General features: G+C 40.7%; 1 protein-coding gene across 1 annotated transcript in view; it reads right to left on the bottom strand.

Moving 5' to 3' along the window:
• Positions 1-1,076: 1,076 nt before the first annotated feature.
• The window catches only part of pdxdc1 (pyridoxal-dependent decarboxylase domain containing 1), a 29,100-nt gene continuing 14,485 nt past the window's right edge, over positions 1,077-15,691 (bottom strand). Inside the window, exons 13-22 of the mRNA XM_076082036.1 lie at positions 14,121-14,181; positions 13,275-13,345; positions 11,615-11,720; positions 11,321-11,495; positions 10,185-10,303; positions 9,982-10,103; positions 8,176-8,268; positions 7,902-7,998; positions 7,647-7,745; positions 1,077-6,373 (exon numbers count right to left, since the gene is read on the bottom strand). Coding sequence (XP_075938151.1) covers positions 6,087-6,373; positions 7,647-7,745; positions 7,902-7,998; positions 8,176-8,268; positions 9,982-10,103; positions 10,185-10,303; positions 11,321-11,495; positions 11,615-11,720; positions 13,275-13,345; positions 14,121-14,181 — 1,230 coding nt within the window. The 3' untranslated portion in view covers positions 1,077-6,086. The remainder of the gene's footprint in view (positions 6,374-7,646; positions 7,746-7,901; positions 7,999-8,175; positions 8,269-9,981; positions 10,104-10,184; positions 10,304-11,320; positions 11,496-11,614; positions 11,721-13,274; positions 13,346-14,120; positions 14,182-15,691) is intronic.

The raw sequence follows: 15,691 nt of genomic DNA, 5'->3' as shown, positions 1-15,691 counted from the left end.
GATTAAAGATATAAATGTGTGACATACAATTTAGCCAATCAGCGCCCTCAAATAGATTCAGCGTGGGGCAGAATCGATTCTGCCCCAAGCTGCGCGTTCCCGTCCAGACGAGTCTCTACAGGCGAGCGCGAGCGCGAGCAGTGCTCCTCCAAGGGCAGCCTACATCCCAAGTCTCTTAATTGCATCCCCGTTTCCCTCACTTGGGTCCTTTCCGGCATGCCGAGCTTACGCCAGAACTGGACCAGGTCATTTTGGCTACCTGGGATGTGTTGACTGATGCAGAGCGGCACGGACATCTGAAGCTTTGCTAGCTAAGCTGCAAAAGCAACATGCTCAGAAGATGTTGGTTCTCTTTCCAACAATCCAGATCCTCTCTCACTGACGATCACCTGTCAGCTGTCCTTCACATCTCACCTCAGACATTCAACCTGACTTCAGTGCACTCGTTCACTGAACTGACAGAAAATGAGGTCATTGGACTACAAACAATATTAATAAAAGAACTAATGTATCAGAAACATGATCCTTGTCAGTGTTTTACTATTATATATGGATATGAGATATGTAAATTAGTTTGTATCATTATTCCTGCTGCAGATGTTTTAGGTGGAGCTCATTTTAACAACTGTATACACTGTTGTTCAGTTTAGGTAGTTAGGAAAGGTTTGAAAAAGGATATTGTGCAAAGTAACTAAAGCTGCCAGACAACTGTAGCGGAGTAAAAAGTATAATATTTCCCTCTGAGATGTAGTGGAAGTACAAAGTTGAATGAATCAGAAATACTCAGGTAAAGTACCAGCAGCCTCAGCCCGACTATCTACAAAAAGTTCCCTAATCCTTAAATCATTCTGAGCTAAACAATGACCTAAGTGATTATCTTTCTTTGATTACCCTGTTCTTCTGATCAAACTCTGTATGACATCACTAACGTTACCTGATGGCTGCTCCACAAGCAGATTGATGTTCTGCTTGTTGGTCACATGTTGTGATAAACTGCTGCTGATTCCTCTCTTACTTGTGAGGGTTTTATTGTGAAAACAGATTCATGAAAAACATGCAGACCTTAAAACAACATGTCCTGTGATGTGAAGGGATAATTTTATTCTACTTAACAACACTTCTATTAAAAGAAATCTCTTTACAAACACAAATATATAGTTTCCTTATTTTAAAGGAGGCTCAGTTCCTTCAAAAAAGCTGGTCGATTTAGTTTTTATCAAACACACTAAGTTGTGTACAGATGAGGTTCATGCAGATCCAAACGTCAAAGTGCTTCAACATTGTCTCTGAGATCCTGTCGCTGCCGACTCATACATGTAACCACAGATGTCCTCAGTGTTAGCCAATTCATCAACAAACAAACCAAAATACTACATATACTAAACAACAACATAATTACACTAAACAAATAACTAACAAAAAAAGCTATTGAGGTGTGTAATGTTTCTGTAGTGTAGTTATGCACCAGATGAACGACTTGATGTACTGTAACAGGCTTTTATTCGGACGCTCGTACACACACTGTTCATGCGGTCTTGCTGACTGCCTGTCTATATCTTGTACCGCCCACAAGGTGGCGTGGTTCTACCGTGAACATCACAAGGTGTATCATAAATCGAATCTATATAAGCAAATATGTAGAATAATCAAACAATAAGAAGTGAAGCTCCTCTCCGTTATGTATCCATGGACATGGAATGTTTGGCTTCACTCCGTGACGTCATCCAGAGAATTTGGCTTTGATCACATTCTCTGCTGGGCTTCACTCTGTGACATCACGCTGCTAGGACTTAAAACCTTATATACTGTAGTATCTGATCGAAATACATTTCTTCATTCCTATCAAAGCCAGTGTTGAGTACAGTCAGATTACTTCAGAGACGATCTACCACAAAACCAGTCTACAACAGACATCAAAGTCTTCAACAGACACCAAAGTCTAAAGGAATAAAACGTAAATAATTGTACATCATGCACGGAATACAGTTGCTTTGCTTTTATTTTGAAGGCGACTGCTGCTGTTTTTTATCTCAATGTAGGTACATTAGCTCGTGGATGTGTGCGAGCAGCAGCGTCACTGCAATCCCAATAATAGCAGTGTCGGCAGCCGGACTCGGGCCGGTGTATTTGGCCCGATTCTGGCGCGTAATTCATCCTGTCACAAGTTAACACCAACAAGTCCCACAGTTACAAGGTTCGAATCGACCATTTTGATTTTGTCAGTCTTGAGTCAAAGTCATGTGACTCAAGTCCACACCTCTGATAATCAGTATTGTTGTTGGATCATTATTTGTATTGGTCTGACTGCTGTTGTATTTGCTTTTGTTGTAGCTGTAAAGGCCTCAGACGGCACAACAATCTGACAAACGTAGATTAAGTTTTAGTCCAGCATACTACAAGGTCTTAAAACACATTTATACACGCAGACCTTTCCATTTTGTGATTTTCATTTTGTCTGTGAATGTACTTTTTGCTATTTATGCCTGCAATTGTTTTGATTGATTTATTGCTCTGTTTGCCAGAAATCTAGAACTTATGTACAATTACAAATGCAATCAAGAATGCATCGTGAATAACTGAACCACACACACATGCCAGTTGCATTGAATGAACACTTCCCAACAGGACAGAGAAAGAACAAGAATCAGACAGAGAGGTACAAGACTGGCTCCCGGTCAAATACAGAATCGACTTCAAAATACTACTCACCACCTACAAAGCCCTAAACAACCTGGCCCCTCCCTACCTTTCAGACCTCCTCCCCCTCCACGGCCCAACCCGTTGCCTCAGGTCCGCTGGTGCAAACACTCTGAAGACCATCAGGACCATGCGCCGGACCTGGGGTGACAGGGCCTTCTCAGCTGCTGCACCTCCCCTCTGGAGCGCCCTCCCCATCCACATCCGTGAGGCTCCCTCCCTATCATCATTCAAACAAGCCCTCAAAACCCACCTCTTCAAACTCGCCTTCACCTGCTAACCCCGGCACCCTACCCTCCATTACATGACCCATTCAGCACAGCTTCTCCAGTCATTATTTGTTAGTTTATTAGTTTTTGTTTGTTTGATTGTTCTGTTTGTCTCTGCCTTGTAAAGCGTCTTTGGGTATCTTGAAAAGCGCTATAGAAAATTGATATATTATTATGATTATTATAATAGAATAAGAACTGATCCACATACAGCCATGGCCTAACATTAAGACTACAAAACTTTGAATTTATTCTGTTGAGAGACAAAATTTACAGAAAATGTGAAAGTGTTTATTTTCTGTAAACTAATTGTAGAAAACATTCAAGAGAAAAGATTCTGCTTATCAAATACAATCAATCATTCAGACAGTGACAGGCAGGACGGACCAGGACATCAAATCAAAGTTCTTCATCAAACATGTTCCCGGAAGGTTGCGACATTATTGACTCAGCTTTGCATTAGGATCAAATAAGAGAAATAATCATCGACAAGATTCTGCTTCATTTACACCATGTCAAAAACGAAATAAAGATCAGTAGTCAAGAACTTATCTACAGATTAAGTGCAATAAAGATGAAATTGATTCTTCTGTAATCTTGGTTCTCACTGTGTAAATCCCTTGTCAACCCACCGTATTAATCCACATATTACAACTCGTTAGAGTACATGTCCCACCAGTACTACCGGTTGTTTTAGGCACCTCCATGAGAGCAAATCTAACTTCGATAAACCATTCTGCCAGACCAATTAAGGCTCGTTCACTCCAATTAAATTCCAAAAAGCATGAAATCAATCATAATCACTCACTGATGAGAAGCCATCATGTTGTGTAAAGTTGCGTCATAATGCTTCATATTAGGCGACAGAAGTTTGTATGAACACAGAAGTTCCCATGGCAGTTTCATATTAAGTGTGAATTTATAACACACTTCCATTTCCTGCTGAAGCAAAACCCTTCAAGGCCTCTAGACCAGGTGTGATAACAGTTCTGCTTTGTTCCATGTCACACTGTGAGAGATGGTCTGATGACATCTGTGTGATATCAGATCTGAGGGCATGTCTACAAGCAGTTAGCATGTCATAGGTCATTTCCTTTCATGACTTAGTGGTCCTTAGTGGGGTGTCTCACAGTGACATCCAGGACCACAGTTTGGATTGACGACCACAGATTTGACCACATTTCTTTCAACACGGACTGGGAAGGCCAGAAGCACACAGTGAGCAGGGACCTTTGGGACCTACCCTGAAGGTTTCGGTGACATTGTCCCGGTGTGGCAAACACACTCAGTATAAAATAGAGTGTGGAAGGACTGCAACTCAAACATGACAAAGCTGCTCTCTGCAATTTAGCACAGTGGTGGTGTGAGAAGCGTTTGGACTGTGTGACCTTCTACACAAAGAAACATAATAAATTGTACATAACTTGCTCATCATCAGCCGGTACTATCTGTTATTATTTATACCAAAAGTCATCAAAGGGACAAGGGCAAAAGATGGGACGTTAGTGGTGGGTGGGGGAATTTCCAAAAAGACACATCTATTTGGCCTTCTAATAAGGCAGACAGGAAGTCCTTTGACCCAGGTCTGGCAGGATGGTTTTGGCAAAGAACAGAAATCTTCCTACAGTGAGTACCTGTGAAGCAATGCTCCTCTGTGACAGAAAGTCACTTTCTGCTCAGGTTGCATTACTGATAAACAAACATATATTTGCAGAAAACCACAGCTGCATGTGCAATGAGGAAGGGAATCTGATTTTCATTCACAAAGTTGATATTGTTATTACAGAACTTTGAGATTAGGAGAATGAAGTCATAGTATTTTGGGGAAAAGTCATAATTTTGAGAAAAAAGTCAAACATTATGAAAATAAAGTTGTGATTGTACTAGAAAGGTCATGATATTGTGGGAACAAAGACATCATTTTTGAGAAAAACGTGGAATATTTAGAGACTGTTATGTTCTAAATGTATACGGTCTTACTGCTCTGCAGTGAACAGAGAACAGTCTGTCCATCTACAGGTCAACATGAGGATCACCAATAAGCACCTCATTACGTTCATTATTATTATGTTTAAGAACAACAGAACTAAACCAGGGACATGCTCTTCATCCAATAATGAAACATTTAGCTTGTTCTTAAAAGTTAATAATATAGTTCTCAAAAATGATACTTACTAAAATGAAATTATTAAAATTGTTATCTCGTAACATGACTTTTTCAGTTTGTAAATTCACAACTTTTCCTCATAGAATTACAACTTCATCTTAAATTATAATTGAGTAATTACTAACTTTTTCATGAACCATTAAAACTTCATCTTGCAAAATATTTTCATAATATGATTAATCATGTAAAATGATCTCATAATTAATAATTATATTATTGTGACTCATTAATTACAACTTTTTATTCCTAAAAATGTGACCTCTTTCTCTAAATTTGGTTCTTTTTTTTTTTTAAGATTTGTTTCAGCGCAAACATGAAGGGAGTGTTTGACGCAGGCGACTGCTATTATCAGTAGGTATATTTGAATTAAATAGATTATGATTCTCTACTCCTATACAGATTGAATTCATTTTAAATAATTACAGTTAGTAATTTCATGGGTTAGATATATAACATCTGCGTAGACTATTTACAGTGAGGAATCGAAACGTTGTAATTGCAGTGACACTCATTGCTTTAACATCAAGCTGCTATAATTCCAGTTCAGTGATAAAGGGAGTATTAAATGGAGATCCTACCTTTAAAGGAGAAATCCACCCTAAAACACTTCATTCTGTCGTTTACTGTATTCTTAGTATAGCTGTGAATACAGGACCAATCAGGGATGAAATGATCCGTCAAGATATTTAGAGTGCAGCAGAAGACTTTTCATCAACCTCTCAGAACACTTTACTAATCACTAAATAACTAGAATGCACTGAAGTGAGCATCGCAGCATGGAAGTATCAGGGGTGGATTTTCCTTTGACATAGGACAGAGACAAACAGCCCAATCTAGCTCCATCACCACTTTCCCTTCGCTAGATTAACAATGTAATAACACCTTTCTTTTAACATCCGTTAGGCTGGTACCATTTAGAGGACGGTTGAGGACACCTGCAGACAGAGTGTATCCTATCTCCCGCTCTGCTCCACCTCTTGGCCTTCAGGCTGCCTCTCCTCTGAGGCCACTTCATCCTCCAGCTGTGTGTGCACCTGCACAGATGACTCCTGGATGTTCTCTGGTACGACAACCTCTGCGGTGCGTGAGTCCTCCTCAGGCGCAGGAGGAGAGGCGGGGGGGTGGATGCTACCGCTGGGAGTGGTACTCGCCTCTCTGGTTGTCTCCTCAGCTGGGCCAATGGAGCTGGTTTCACTAAAGGAGTCGGAGCCCGCCCCTGAGCGCCGGAATAACCTCTGACCTGTGAGGACACCGTTAAGACAGGAAGTGCACAAGCTGAGTGGGATGTCATTTTCCACAGGTAGAGAATTCTCTGAACAGCACTGGTAACAAGAAGAGAGAGCTCAGAGAGTGCTGACAGAAATTACTGTCCACTATTTTCATGTTCTTCATCAACTTGCAAGCTAGCCAATATGAACTAGTCGGAGGGTAAAACTTTCTGGAAGATGGAAAAAAAGATGAGACTACTTTGAATAAGAAAAATGAGGTTCTTTCCTTCCTCCCAGGAACTGGTAACGTAGATGTTTCTACATTTTGAGGATATATGGGTGCGTATTAAAACATGCCCTGTCCAAAACACTAAAGCCGTGGTCTTGTCTTTCCAATGGGACTTTTGTCATCCAATAAAGTCAGGACGCATTAACTGTCAATTCTGTACGCTCCAAGATTACACTCTTATTAGGATCCGATCAGCCAGACCACGTGTCGAGGTGGCCTGGCTCGCATTGAGTTGGGACCTCAGTGAGGTGTGGACACAATCCAAACAATTGATCAAATGGAAGTCTCCTTAACTTTGACAAATTTACACTGTTGAACGATAGCAACCCAACTTTAGAGCACTGACATGGGGGAATGGGTAAAAAAACAAATGAAATAAAAACAAACATTGAGGGAATAGGGAGCAGAAGAGTCAAACATGGAGGAAGCAATCATAGCTTATTAGCTGTGTTGCACAACTCACTCACAGTATACGGTTTCAGATAGGACTTCATGTACAAATGTCTTTTGAACTGATTGTCCTGGGAGTGACTGGGCTAATGAGCTTACTAAGTGAAAGTTAGCTTGCTTGCTAATTGACACTTAGCAAGCTCAGGGAGCTTATTTTCCCACTCCAATAATAATGTATTGACTAAATTGATGTATAGTCCCTAGAACAACATGTCAAGAGGGAGTAGGGCTGGCTAGCATGTTAATCATTAGCTGGCCAGCAACAGCAGTTTACCAAAAAAACCTGCGAGTAGTCACGAAGCCACCGAGTTTATAGAAGCACATATTGTGGATTATTTTCTCTGTGCCACTGTCTGGTGTGAGCAGCCTTTATAGGTTGTTTTTTTATCCTTGTTAAGCTGTTAATAAAACTCAACATTTCCTGCACAGATGTTTGACATGAAAAGCCTTCTAGTGGCTCACAGAGCAGACGTATAATCCCTTCCTGTACTGGAAGGCTTTTCATCTGAATGATCTGCAGGAGGAGCTCAGCCTCACTGACGGCAGCTTAACACTGCTCGACCTACCTGGATGTTTCTTTGATGAGGAGGTGGGACTTTCTTGCAGGGACGGCCTGCCTGGCTGGGCCTTGGTGGAGTAAGTCGTCTCTGTGGAGTCCAGGGAACCTATGGGCACACACCATTCACATGTTATACACTAATACTGTGTATAACATATAATACTAATAAGTTCATCATTGGGTAGAAAAGTTACACCTGATGTGACATTTAGTGACTCAGCATTATCATCTCTAACTGTCACCATACAAGGACACTCTGTACCTGCAGCCAAGTTGAAGGTCCTTCCCTTAATGGAACTTTGAAATGGAGAGAACCAGTTCAACACAGAGCCAACCACAGGAAGCTGTCTCAGCATTCCCTACACACGGACACAAAGGAAGTCAAACAGTTCAATGGATTGGATTTGTATACTCGCATGTCGACCTTCACACACCCAAACACACTCACAATTAATGAAACAAGAGCAAACAAACATGTTAGTCTCCTGAGAACTCCTTACCCCAAAGTACAAACTAACATAAGCAGGCACACACACCTCCTCTATGAGTTTCTCCTCATTGGCCTTTTGCAGCTGCAGCTCTGCCTCCAGGATGCCTTTCCTCACCACCTCTGTCATGTTCTCCAGTAGCTACACAGGAAAGAGTCATTACCATTTAGAAATGTCAGAATAGAGTGGTGCAGAGATGATGTACGTTTGTATCCTACAGGAAGTTAGTGTCGCCCTGGTTCGCTCGATAAAAAGCAAATGGGATTTTTCCATTGAATTTGGGATTTTAACAGAAAATAAGCTGTCATCTCCATGTTCTGATAAGTGTTGGCTAGATCAGGGCTTGGTGAGTCAGCTCTGACATGAAAAGGTGCTGGGTCTGAGTCTCTGTAGTTGCAGATGTGACCCCTGGCATCCATCTTTTACCCATAAAATAAAACCAGGGCCTATATTTATCAATCCTAACTGACATACATTCTCAATATGACACATATTTGCTCCTACTGTTAGGACAAGGAGCATTTCATCAACGTTAACTTAAGAAATGACTCCTATCTATCTCTGCCAATGTATCGGAGTCGGAGAGCTCCAGAGGAGTCCTGACATGTTGGTTACCAGGGGACAGCGTTCAGGCACAATCCAAACAGCCCGAGATGAGACTCGCCGCGATTCTTTGACAAAAATCCAGGAGTGGCAGAAATGAGGGTAAAAGTGAGGACATCCAGCAAGCGACTTCCACCCAGAGGTAGTTTATTTCATAAGTGTAATAGGGCGGTACCGAATAGTTAGAAACGTTATTCATAACCTTTACATTTGAATGATGTGTAGCTTCTTTTGTTAGTCAGGCTAAACTAATATTATTTTTTTTAAATATATATATATATTACTGTTTGCATAATTAGATTTGCTACGTTGTTTCCGATTAATGTGACCCAAACATTTCCAAAAACTCAAGAGCGTGTTTAAGTCCAAAAGTCACAATTTATTGAAAAAAAGATAAAATTCACGACACGTTTTAATTTGTGGGTGTTTAACATTTTAAATGAGGTAAAAAATGTTTTGCTCTCCTACTTGTCAGTATGCTTCTGTACTAACAGGGTGGTCCAGCAGAAATCTAAGAGCACCAATAATTACATTTATAGAACCAGAAAAACATCAAATCATACAGTTTTAAATAGTGTTTCTGAATGAATGCGTTTTTAATATGAGATGCATTTAAATAAAATCTGTGCATATGCATGGTCGGAGGCAGAACAAATTCATGGAAGAAAATATTTGTACGTGAAACATTTGTACGCAGGGTTCAAGCACAGATTTGTGCGGAGTGACTGTTTGTGAATGAGCTTAGCATTCAAAGCTAAATAATGTCCTAATCTACAGAGCAGCAGGTTTGTGACCAGCACAGCTCCAACATGGCCTCAAGGCAAATACCTTTACATTGCCGTGCACTGCACTACAGTGTCCTCATTGCTGAAATGAATTTTATATTTCAAATTAACCTCCAAAATGCCTAATCTCACAACCAAGTGTTTGTTGTAGTTGTTTAGAAGCTAGTAAAACATGCTCAGGTCGAATGTTAAAACACTTCTGGAGTTCTCCAAATATTTTAGCTGCTATTTAATCATAACTGAGTGCACATAATTGAACTGGGAGAGATTTATTCATTCTTTCGTACCGTTTCATTATTTAAAGAAGGGGTATAATTACACAATGACCATCACCATTCCAGTTATAGCCAATTACAATATTGCAACCACTTTGTCAGTATTGGTGGGAGGTTACTGATTGAATGTTAACTAATCAGTAAATTTTTGACCTTCAAGTATCCTAGAAAAGAAATGATATAGCAGTTACCCTTCCGTTCTCCTCTATGTCCCTCCCGAGGGCAGCTACTGTGTCCACCAACTCTGAAACATCAACGTCCTCGGTGACCATGCCAACAAAGATACAGTCCTCCTCCGTCCCAAACTCAGGGCCTGGGGAGAGAAGAGATGGAAAAGATAAATACTGAGTTACATCTTTCACAGGCTTCTCAAATGTGAAGAGGTGCTACTCACCAGTGGAGAAGATGATGTCAGTGTCAAGGTCTTGTAGTTTCTTCAGCAGCTCACTGTTGATTTTCTCCAGCTCCTGCTTCCTCCTGCTCTCATCCATTCCTTCAGCCCGAGGCTCATACCTAAACATCAACACTCGAGTTTGAGTCCCACTGAGCATCACAGCAAATGCAAACATTGTTACAAGGACAGCAAGTACAAGTGACATTGATGACGCTGCTGGTTTAATCCTTCAGTTAAAGCCATGTCGTTCTCTTGTCATTCAGACACAGGTGTCACACACACACACACACACACACACACACACACGTGTGTCATGTTGATATTTAATGGGAAGATGTCGGCCATATGCCGACATCTTCCCATTAAACATCTTCCCACTGTTCATGCGTCATCCCACATCTTCCCACTGTGTTACAAATGGGCTACAACTGAATTTCGTTGTACATCCCTGTGTGGCATAATGACAATAAATGATCCTTGAATCCTTGAGAGTGAAGCTGTAAACACAGAGAGGCATCACACCAAACCCAAGATGAGGAAGACATTGGTGAATGATTAACAGACATTTGCACACTGGAGTTTCTTGTTCAGTCAGCTTTTTGAAATGACAGAGGAACAAATCCTGCAGGAAAATTCAGGTTTTTTTTGGTATACTCTAAAACACAAATGTGAGTGATTTGTTTTAGCCAATGGCCATTCACCAAGGATTTTCCCATACTTTGAAAGCATTGACAGACAATTCCATCCACATTTATTCCAGACTAAAACTTTTTTATGCAGCGCTGCCTGATTACAAGTCACACATCAAACTCATTAACAGCACTATTTAAAGCATTATTTTGATAGTGCATATACTGTATATGGGGTTACAATGTGACTAATTGCTTTGTAAAGCAGCATGTTGTAGCTGCTGCATTGAAAATATCAAAGAGCATGTAACCAAATATAAGGCGTCAATGAAGTCAAAGACGCTCTTTAAATTGAAACATAAATACCTATAGTCTCTGAATGTAGCATTTAAAGTAGATCAGCTTATTTAGTGAAGGCGATGTGCTTACATGAGTCTACTAACATTATTGAATACACTTACTGGAGGTTGCTTTAAATGAATACAGGTAATGTCGATCCACTCTTACCGGACAGCACCAAGGCCAGGCCAGCTAAGCTCCTCTATGTATGTGAGCGAGGGAGAGTGTCGGTGGGTTTCCTCTCTGAAGTCCTGTCTCAGGCACATTGTGGAGCACATCACAGGCACCAGCTCTGACAGCTTCTCCATCAGGTCCTCAATGTTCTCCTCCTGGGTCCCCAGAACTGGAGGAGGGAGAAAATCATGGTCATAATGATGTTTTCATTAAACGTTACCGACCGTATCTAACATCTATTAAAACATATATCAATCTTGCTTGTGTGTGTGTGTGAGTTCATGTTACCTGCAGCAGTCAGGAGGGGACTGAAGCGAATACATGTACCCTCGTCCTCAAGCTCCACCACATCTACTCCACTGTTGGGAACCAGCTGAAGCAGCTGTTCACCCAGCTACACTCAGGACAATAGAAAAATGAAAACATCAGCTGTGTGGTCGATGACAACACTCAACTAAATTGGTTCAGTTCTAACTTTTTATTCTTTTGTTACAGCACAAAATATTCATGTCAAACGGCCATGGCCATAGGCTAAGATCCATAAATCCATAGTAATGACCAGTGTGAGCTTCAAAGTCCATGCTTTATTCATGTTCATATTCTCGATAGTATCGGCTCATGTACAGTATGCATGGTATTTCTGACTGCAACATGAAGATACAGTTAAGCACCGCAGCACCTGGTGAGTTATGTGCATTGGTTTTTGTTCTGGCAACAAAGAAAGATTCAACAGATGTTTCAGCCTGCAGATGTTTCAGGACGGGCCGGGGCTAGCTGGTTAGCAGTAGATATCTCTGCAGCACAAACATTGACCTATTTGACACAAAGTCAACACTCTCCCTCTCTTTTAAGACTCCCTATGTCTGACTGCTGCTAAATACAGAAATTATAGTTTTTTCTTAATATATATGTTGTCTAAATGTTTTTTTATCCATTTGCACTGTATTCAATTTATATGTTGGACTGGAGAGAAACGTTTTTTCAACTCCTCTGCATGTTCGGTACATATTGTGGAATTGACAATAAAGCTAACTTTGAACACTGCTACTTCTTCACATTCTTTTTAACATTTTAGTTATTTTTGTTCATGTTTTGACTCAAATTCCGGTCAGATCTTACAGGTTGCACCTTCAGGTATAGTCCTGTCTAGGGATGACCCCCTGAAACTTGGCTCTAGACAGCAATCGGTTCCAAGTGAGTAAAAACTCAGAGTGTTGATGCGGTCCAGAGTTTACGGTTCTGCTATCGGTACTTTAGAAGTTCCAGTGATGTCCTCGTCTCAAACCTCCTCTCTCGGTATCTTTGTGCTTTACTCTGACACACACCGACTCCGGCTCAGTACAGTGTGAGACACACATCATGGCAGAGAGAAGAAAAAGATCCAAAGTGTGGCTACATTTTACTCCAGTCGATGCTGAGAACTCTCGTTGATACAAATGCAATAAAAAGGGAGGTAATAACAGTAATATATTACAACATTTGGCTTACAAGCAGAACATAAATCTGCAGAAATGCTCAGTTTTCTACTGATTGTGGAGCAGCCGTCCATCCTCGTCCACTGCAGGTAACGTCAGTGATGCCATACAGAGTAGTAAGAACAGGCTAATAAATTAAAGATAATTACTGAGCTAATTGTTTATCTGCAAATGTATTTTAATGATTTTGGAACTTCTTGTATTGCTGTTAAAGAAAGACTATTTGTTTAAATACAAGAATAATAAAGCAATGTGGATTCTTTTCTTAATTAATTGTCTTTTTTTCTCACAATATCATCAAAAAGAACTGATAAGAGTATCGATAAGGAACCGAACCAATAAGCTGAATCGTGGAGCACTATTATCGATAAAATCCTAACAATACCTATCCCTAGTCCCGTCATTTATATGAAAATGTGAATTATTGCAGCTTTAACTAGCATAGGCACAAGTTACAGTACATGTTTACTCACCCATCTGTTGAAGGCATCAAGCACCTCTTTCTCCCCAGCACAGTAACCTTCCCCTGAGCCCCCACTGGATGCTATGAACACAAAAAGGGAAATGGCGACTAAAGTAAGAATACGACAATGTACTATGATTATTTAGTTTATAGTGACATTATTATCCCGATATCTCAATATCCTCTAAATTTCGTTCTTATCTTTGGGCATTAAAGTACATTTTTGAGCATTTGGGAATAGTATGTGTAACAAAATGAAAAGGCTCAAAAGGTCAACTTAGCTTGACTGAGCTTCAACTGAGCTTTCAAGCGTCTTGTGGTCTTCTAAGCTGAAGACTACACCCGTGGCCAAAAGTTTTGAGAATGACACAAGTATTGGTTTTCACAAAGTTTGCTGCTTCAGTGTTTTTAGATATTTTTGTCCGATGTTACACTGAAGTATAATTACAAGCATTTCATAAGTGTCAAAGGCTTTTATTGACAATTACATTAAGTTTATGCAAAGAGTCAATATTTGTAGTGTTGACAAAGAAGTCAAGAAGTCAAGAAGCCTACACAAAGTGCAACATGTTATGGCTGAAGATCGGGACAGACAGGACCACCAGAATCATGTGACTGATGTTCCATATTTAGGTCATGTGATGACAACAAAGCTAATGATGACCTTGAGACCTGATTGAAAACTAGTAAATGGACCTTTGAGCTAATAATATCTTATTACTTTAGGTTTTAACAGCTAACATGACAATAAATAAGGTCAGTATCGACGTCCGGTAGTACATCACTGTTTGTGATTGACAAACAGTCTTCATGAACATTGGCTCATTATTTTGGGTCCAGGGAGTGTGAACCTTACCAGAAATCATTTCCTGGGGAAACCTGAAAAGCACCACAGGAGAGCTGAGTTCATCCTCCACCTGTTGGACAAAGACAAGGTGAACATCTGATGCTCAGGGATCGTTATCCTCATACTTAACCAGTGATCTGCTCAATGACATGCACAACTATTACCATCAGTTGAAAGGGTGCGATGTTGAATTTGCTTTGTGTCCATGCCTACTGAAGCTACTACATGTAATGTCAGTGGTGATTGTAACTGTACGACACATATTTGTTGTTTGATTTGTCAAACTGGTCATTATGGAAGTGATCGAGTCCTTGCCTCTCAGTGGTATGGAGCAGCTAAAACCTAACTACTCCATTATTACTGTAAACTCTTTCAAAAGAAAGTCTATGAACCATGCACCCAGGGCACTGATGCAGGCAGCACCTGGACATGTCTGTGTTTCTGACTGTCACCCAGAGTTGGTGTCACCTGTTAAGCATTACTTTGTTTTATTGGGTCAAATTGTGCTATGCTATGCCATTTAACCAGAATACAATTCTGCAAACAAATGTCAGTGAAGTTGCATGTGGTGCATTTCTGAACCACTAAGACAGGAAACAAACCACAGTGAAGCCCATTATTGATGACATTCAGGTGAAAAGTTAAGAAAAGCATCATGCCTGGGTGGGGCTGAGATGAAGGCTAGTGTGTCTCGGGTGTGGATGTGAGGGTCATGCATAATCCACGAGCATATGGGGTGTTGTCAAGTTAGAAAACCAGAAAAATGACTAGTATGTTCGATCCATAAATAGGAAAATGGCTCTGCACCCAGGACAGGTTTCAAGGCTTCAACATGCTTCAGGCCCAGCGCTTGTTGCTGTCTGAATCTCACCCAGGCATCGGTTGGCCAGGTGTGTGGAGTTGTAAAAGTAGGTAGAATTTGAACTGCTCTCTTTTTCATTCTTCACACTACCACAACTACTACAGTCACCTTTTGTGTGACGGTCTACATTCCTTGAATGCCTTCAAGAAGACACTGTCTGGAAATGTGTGCTGTTTATCCCAGCTTGCCCTTCTCTAGGATGTATTCTTCAAGTGTGGCCACTCAGAAGAGGTTGTACCACTTTTGCCTTTGGATGTGGACAGCGGACACATTGTGACCTAGTTCATTTGAATCATACTGAGGGTTTTAATTCATCTATTAGAGAAACTGTTGGTGGGCTGATGTACATGCACCAGCTCCAGGGTTTCCTCCTTTCAGTGGGGGACCCACAAACCAGAGGGGTGAAGAGGGGTCAAATTAAATCAGAACTGGAATTAAAAGTATAAAACCACAGGAGAAAACCAGCATTACAGGAGTTGTGTCGGAGCAACGGGCACAGCTAAAACTGATTCAAGTACACAGCAGCCCATACATACAAGCGGTAAGATGTTTTCAACCAAGCAGGAAGAAGAGACATCAGCTCAGACAAAGAACTGTTAAGCAAGAAAAGAGCAAACATAAGATCACCAGATGGGATGCCTCTACTTGTGCAAATACTATGACTGTGTTGCTCAAACAGAAGAAAGGTAGAGCTCATGGTTAACACAATTGCTATGAC

Source organism: Anarhichas minor, unplaced genomic scaffold (genome assembly GCF_050575085.1).
Source record: "Anarhichas minor isolate MPS153535 unplaced genomic scaffold, ASM5057508v1 ptg000007l, whole genome shotgun sequence".
Taxonomy (NCBI): Eukaryota; Metazoa; Chordata; class Actinopteri; order Perciformes; family Anarhichadidae; genus Anarhichas; species Anarhichas minor.
This window is presented reverse-complemented; position numbering and strand designations above follow the sequence as displayed.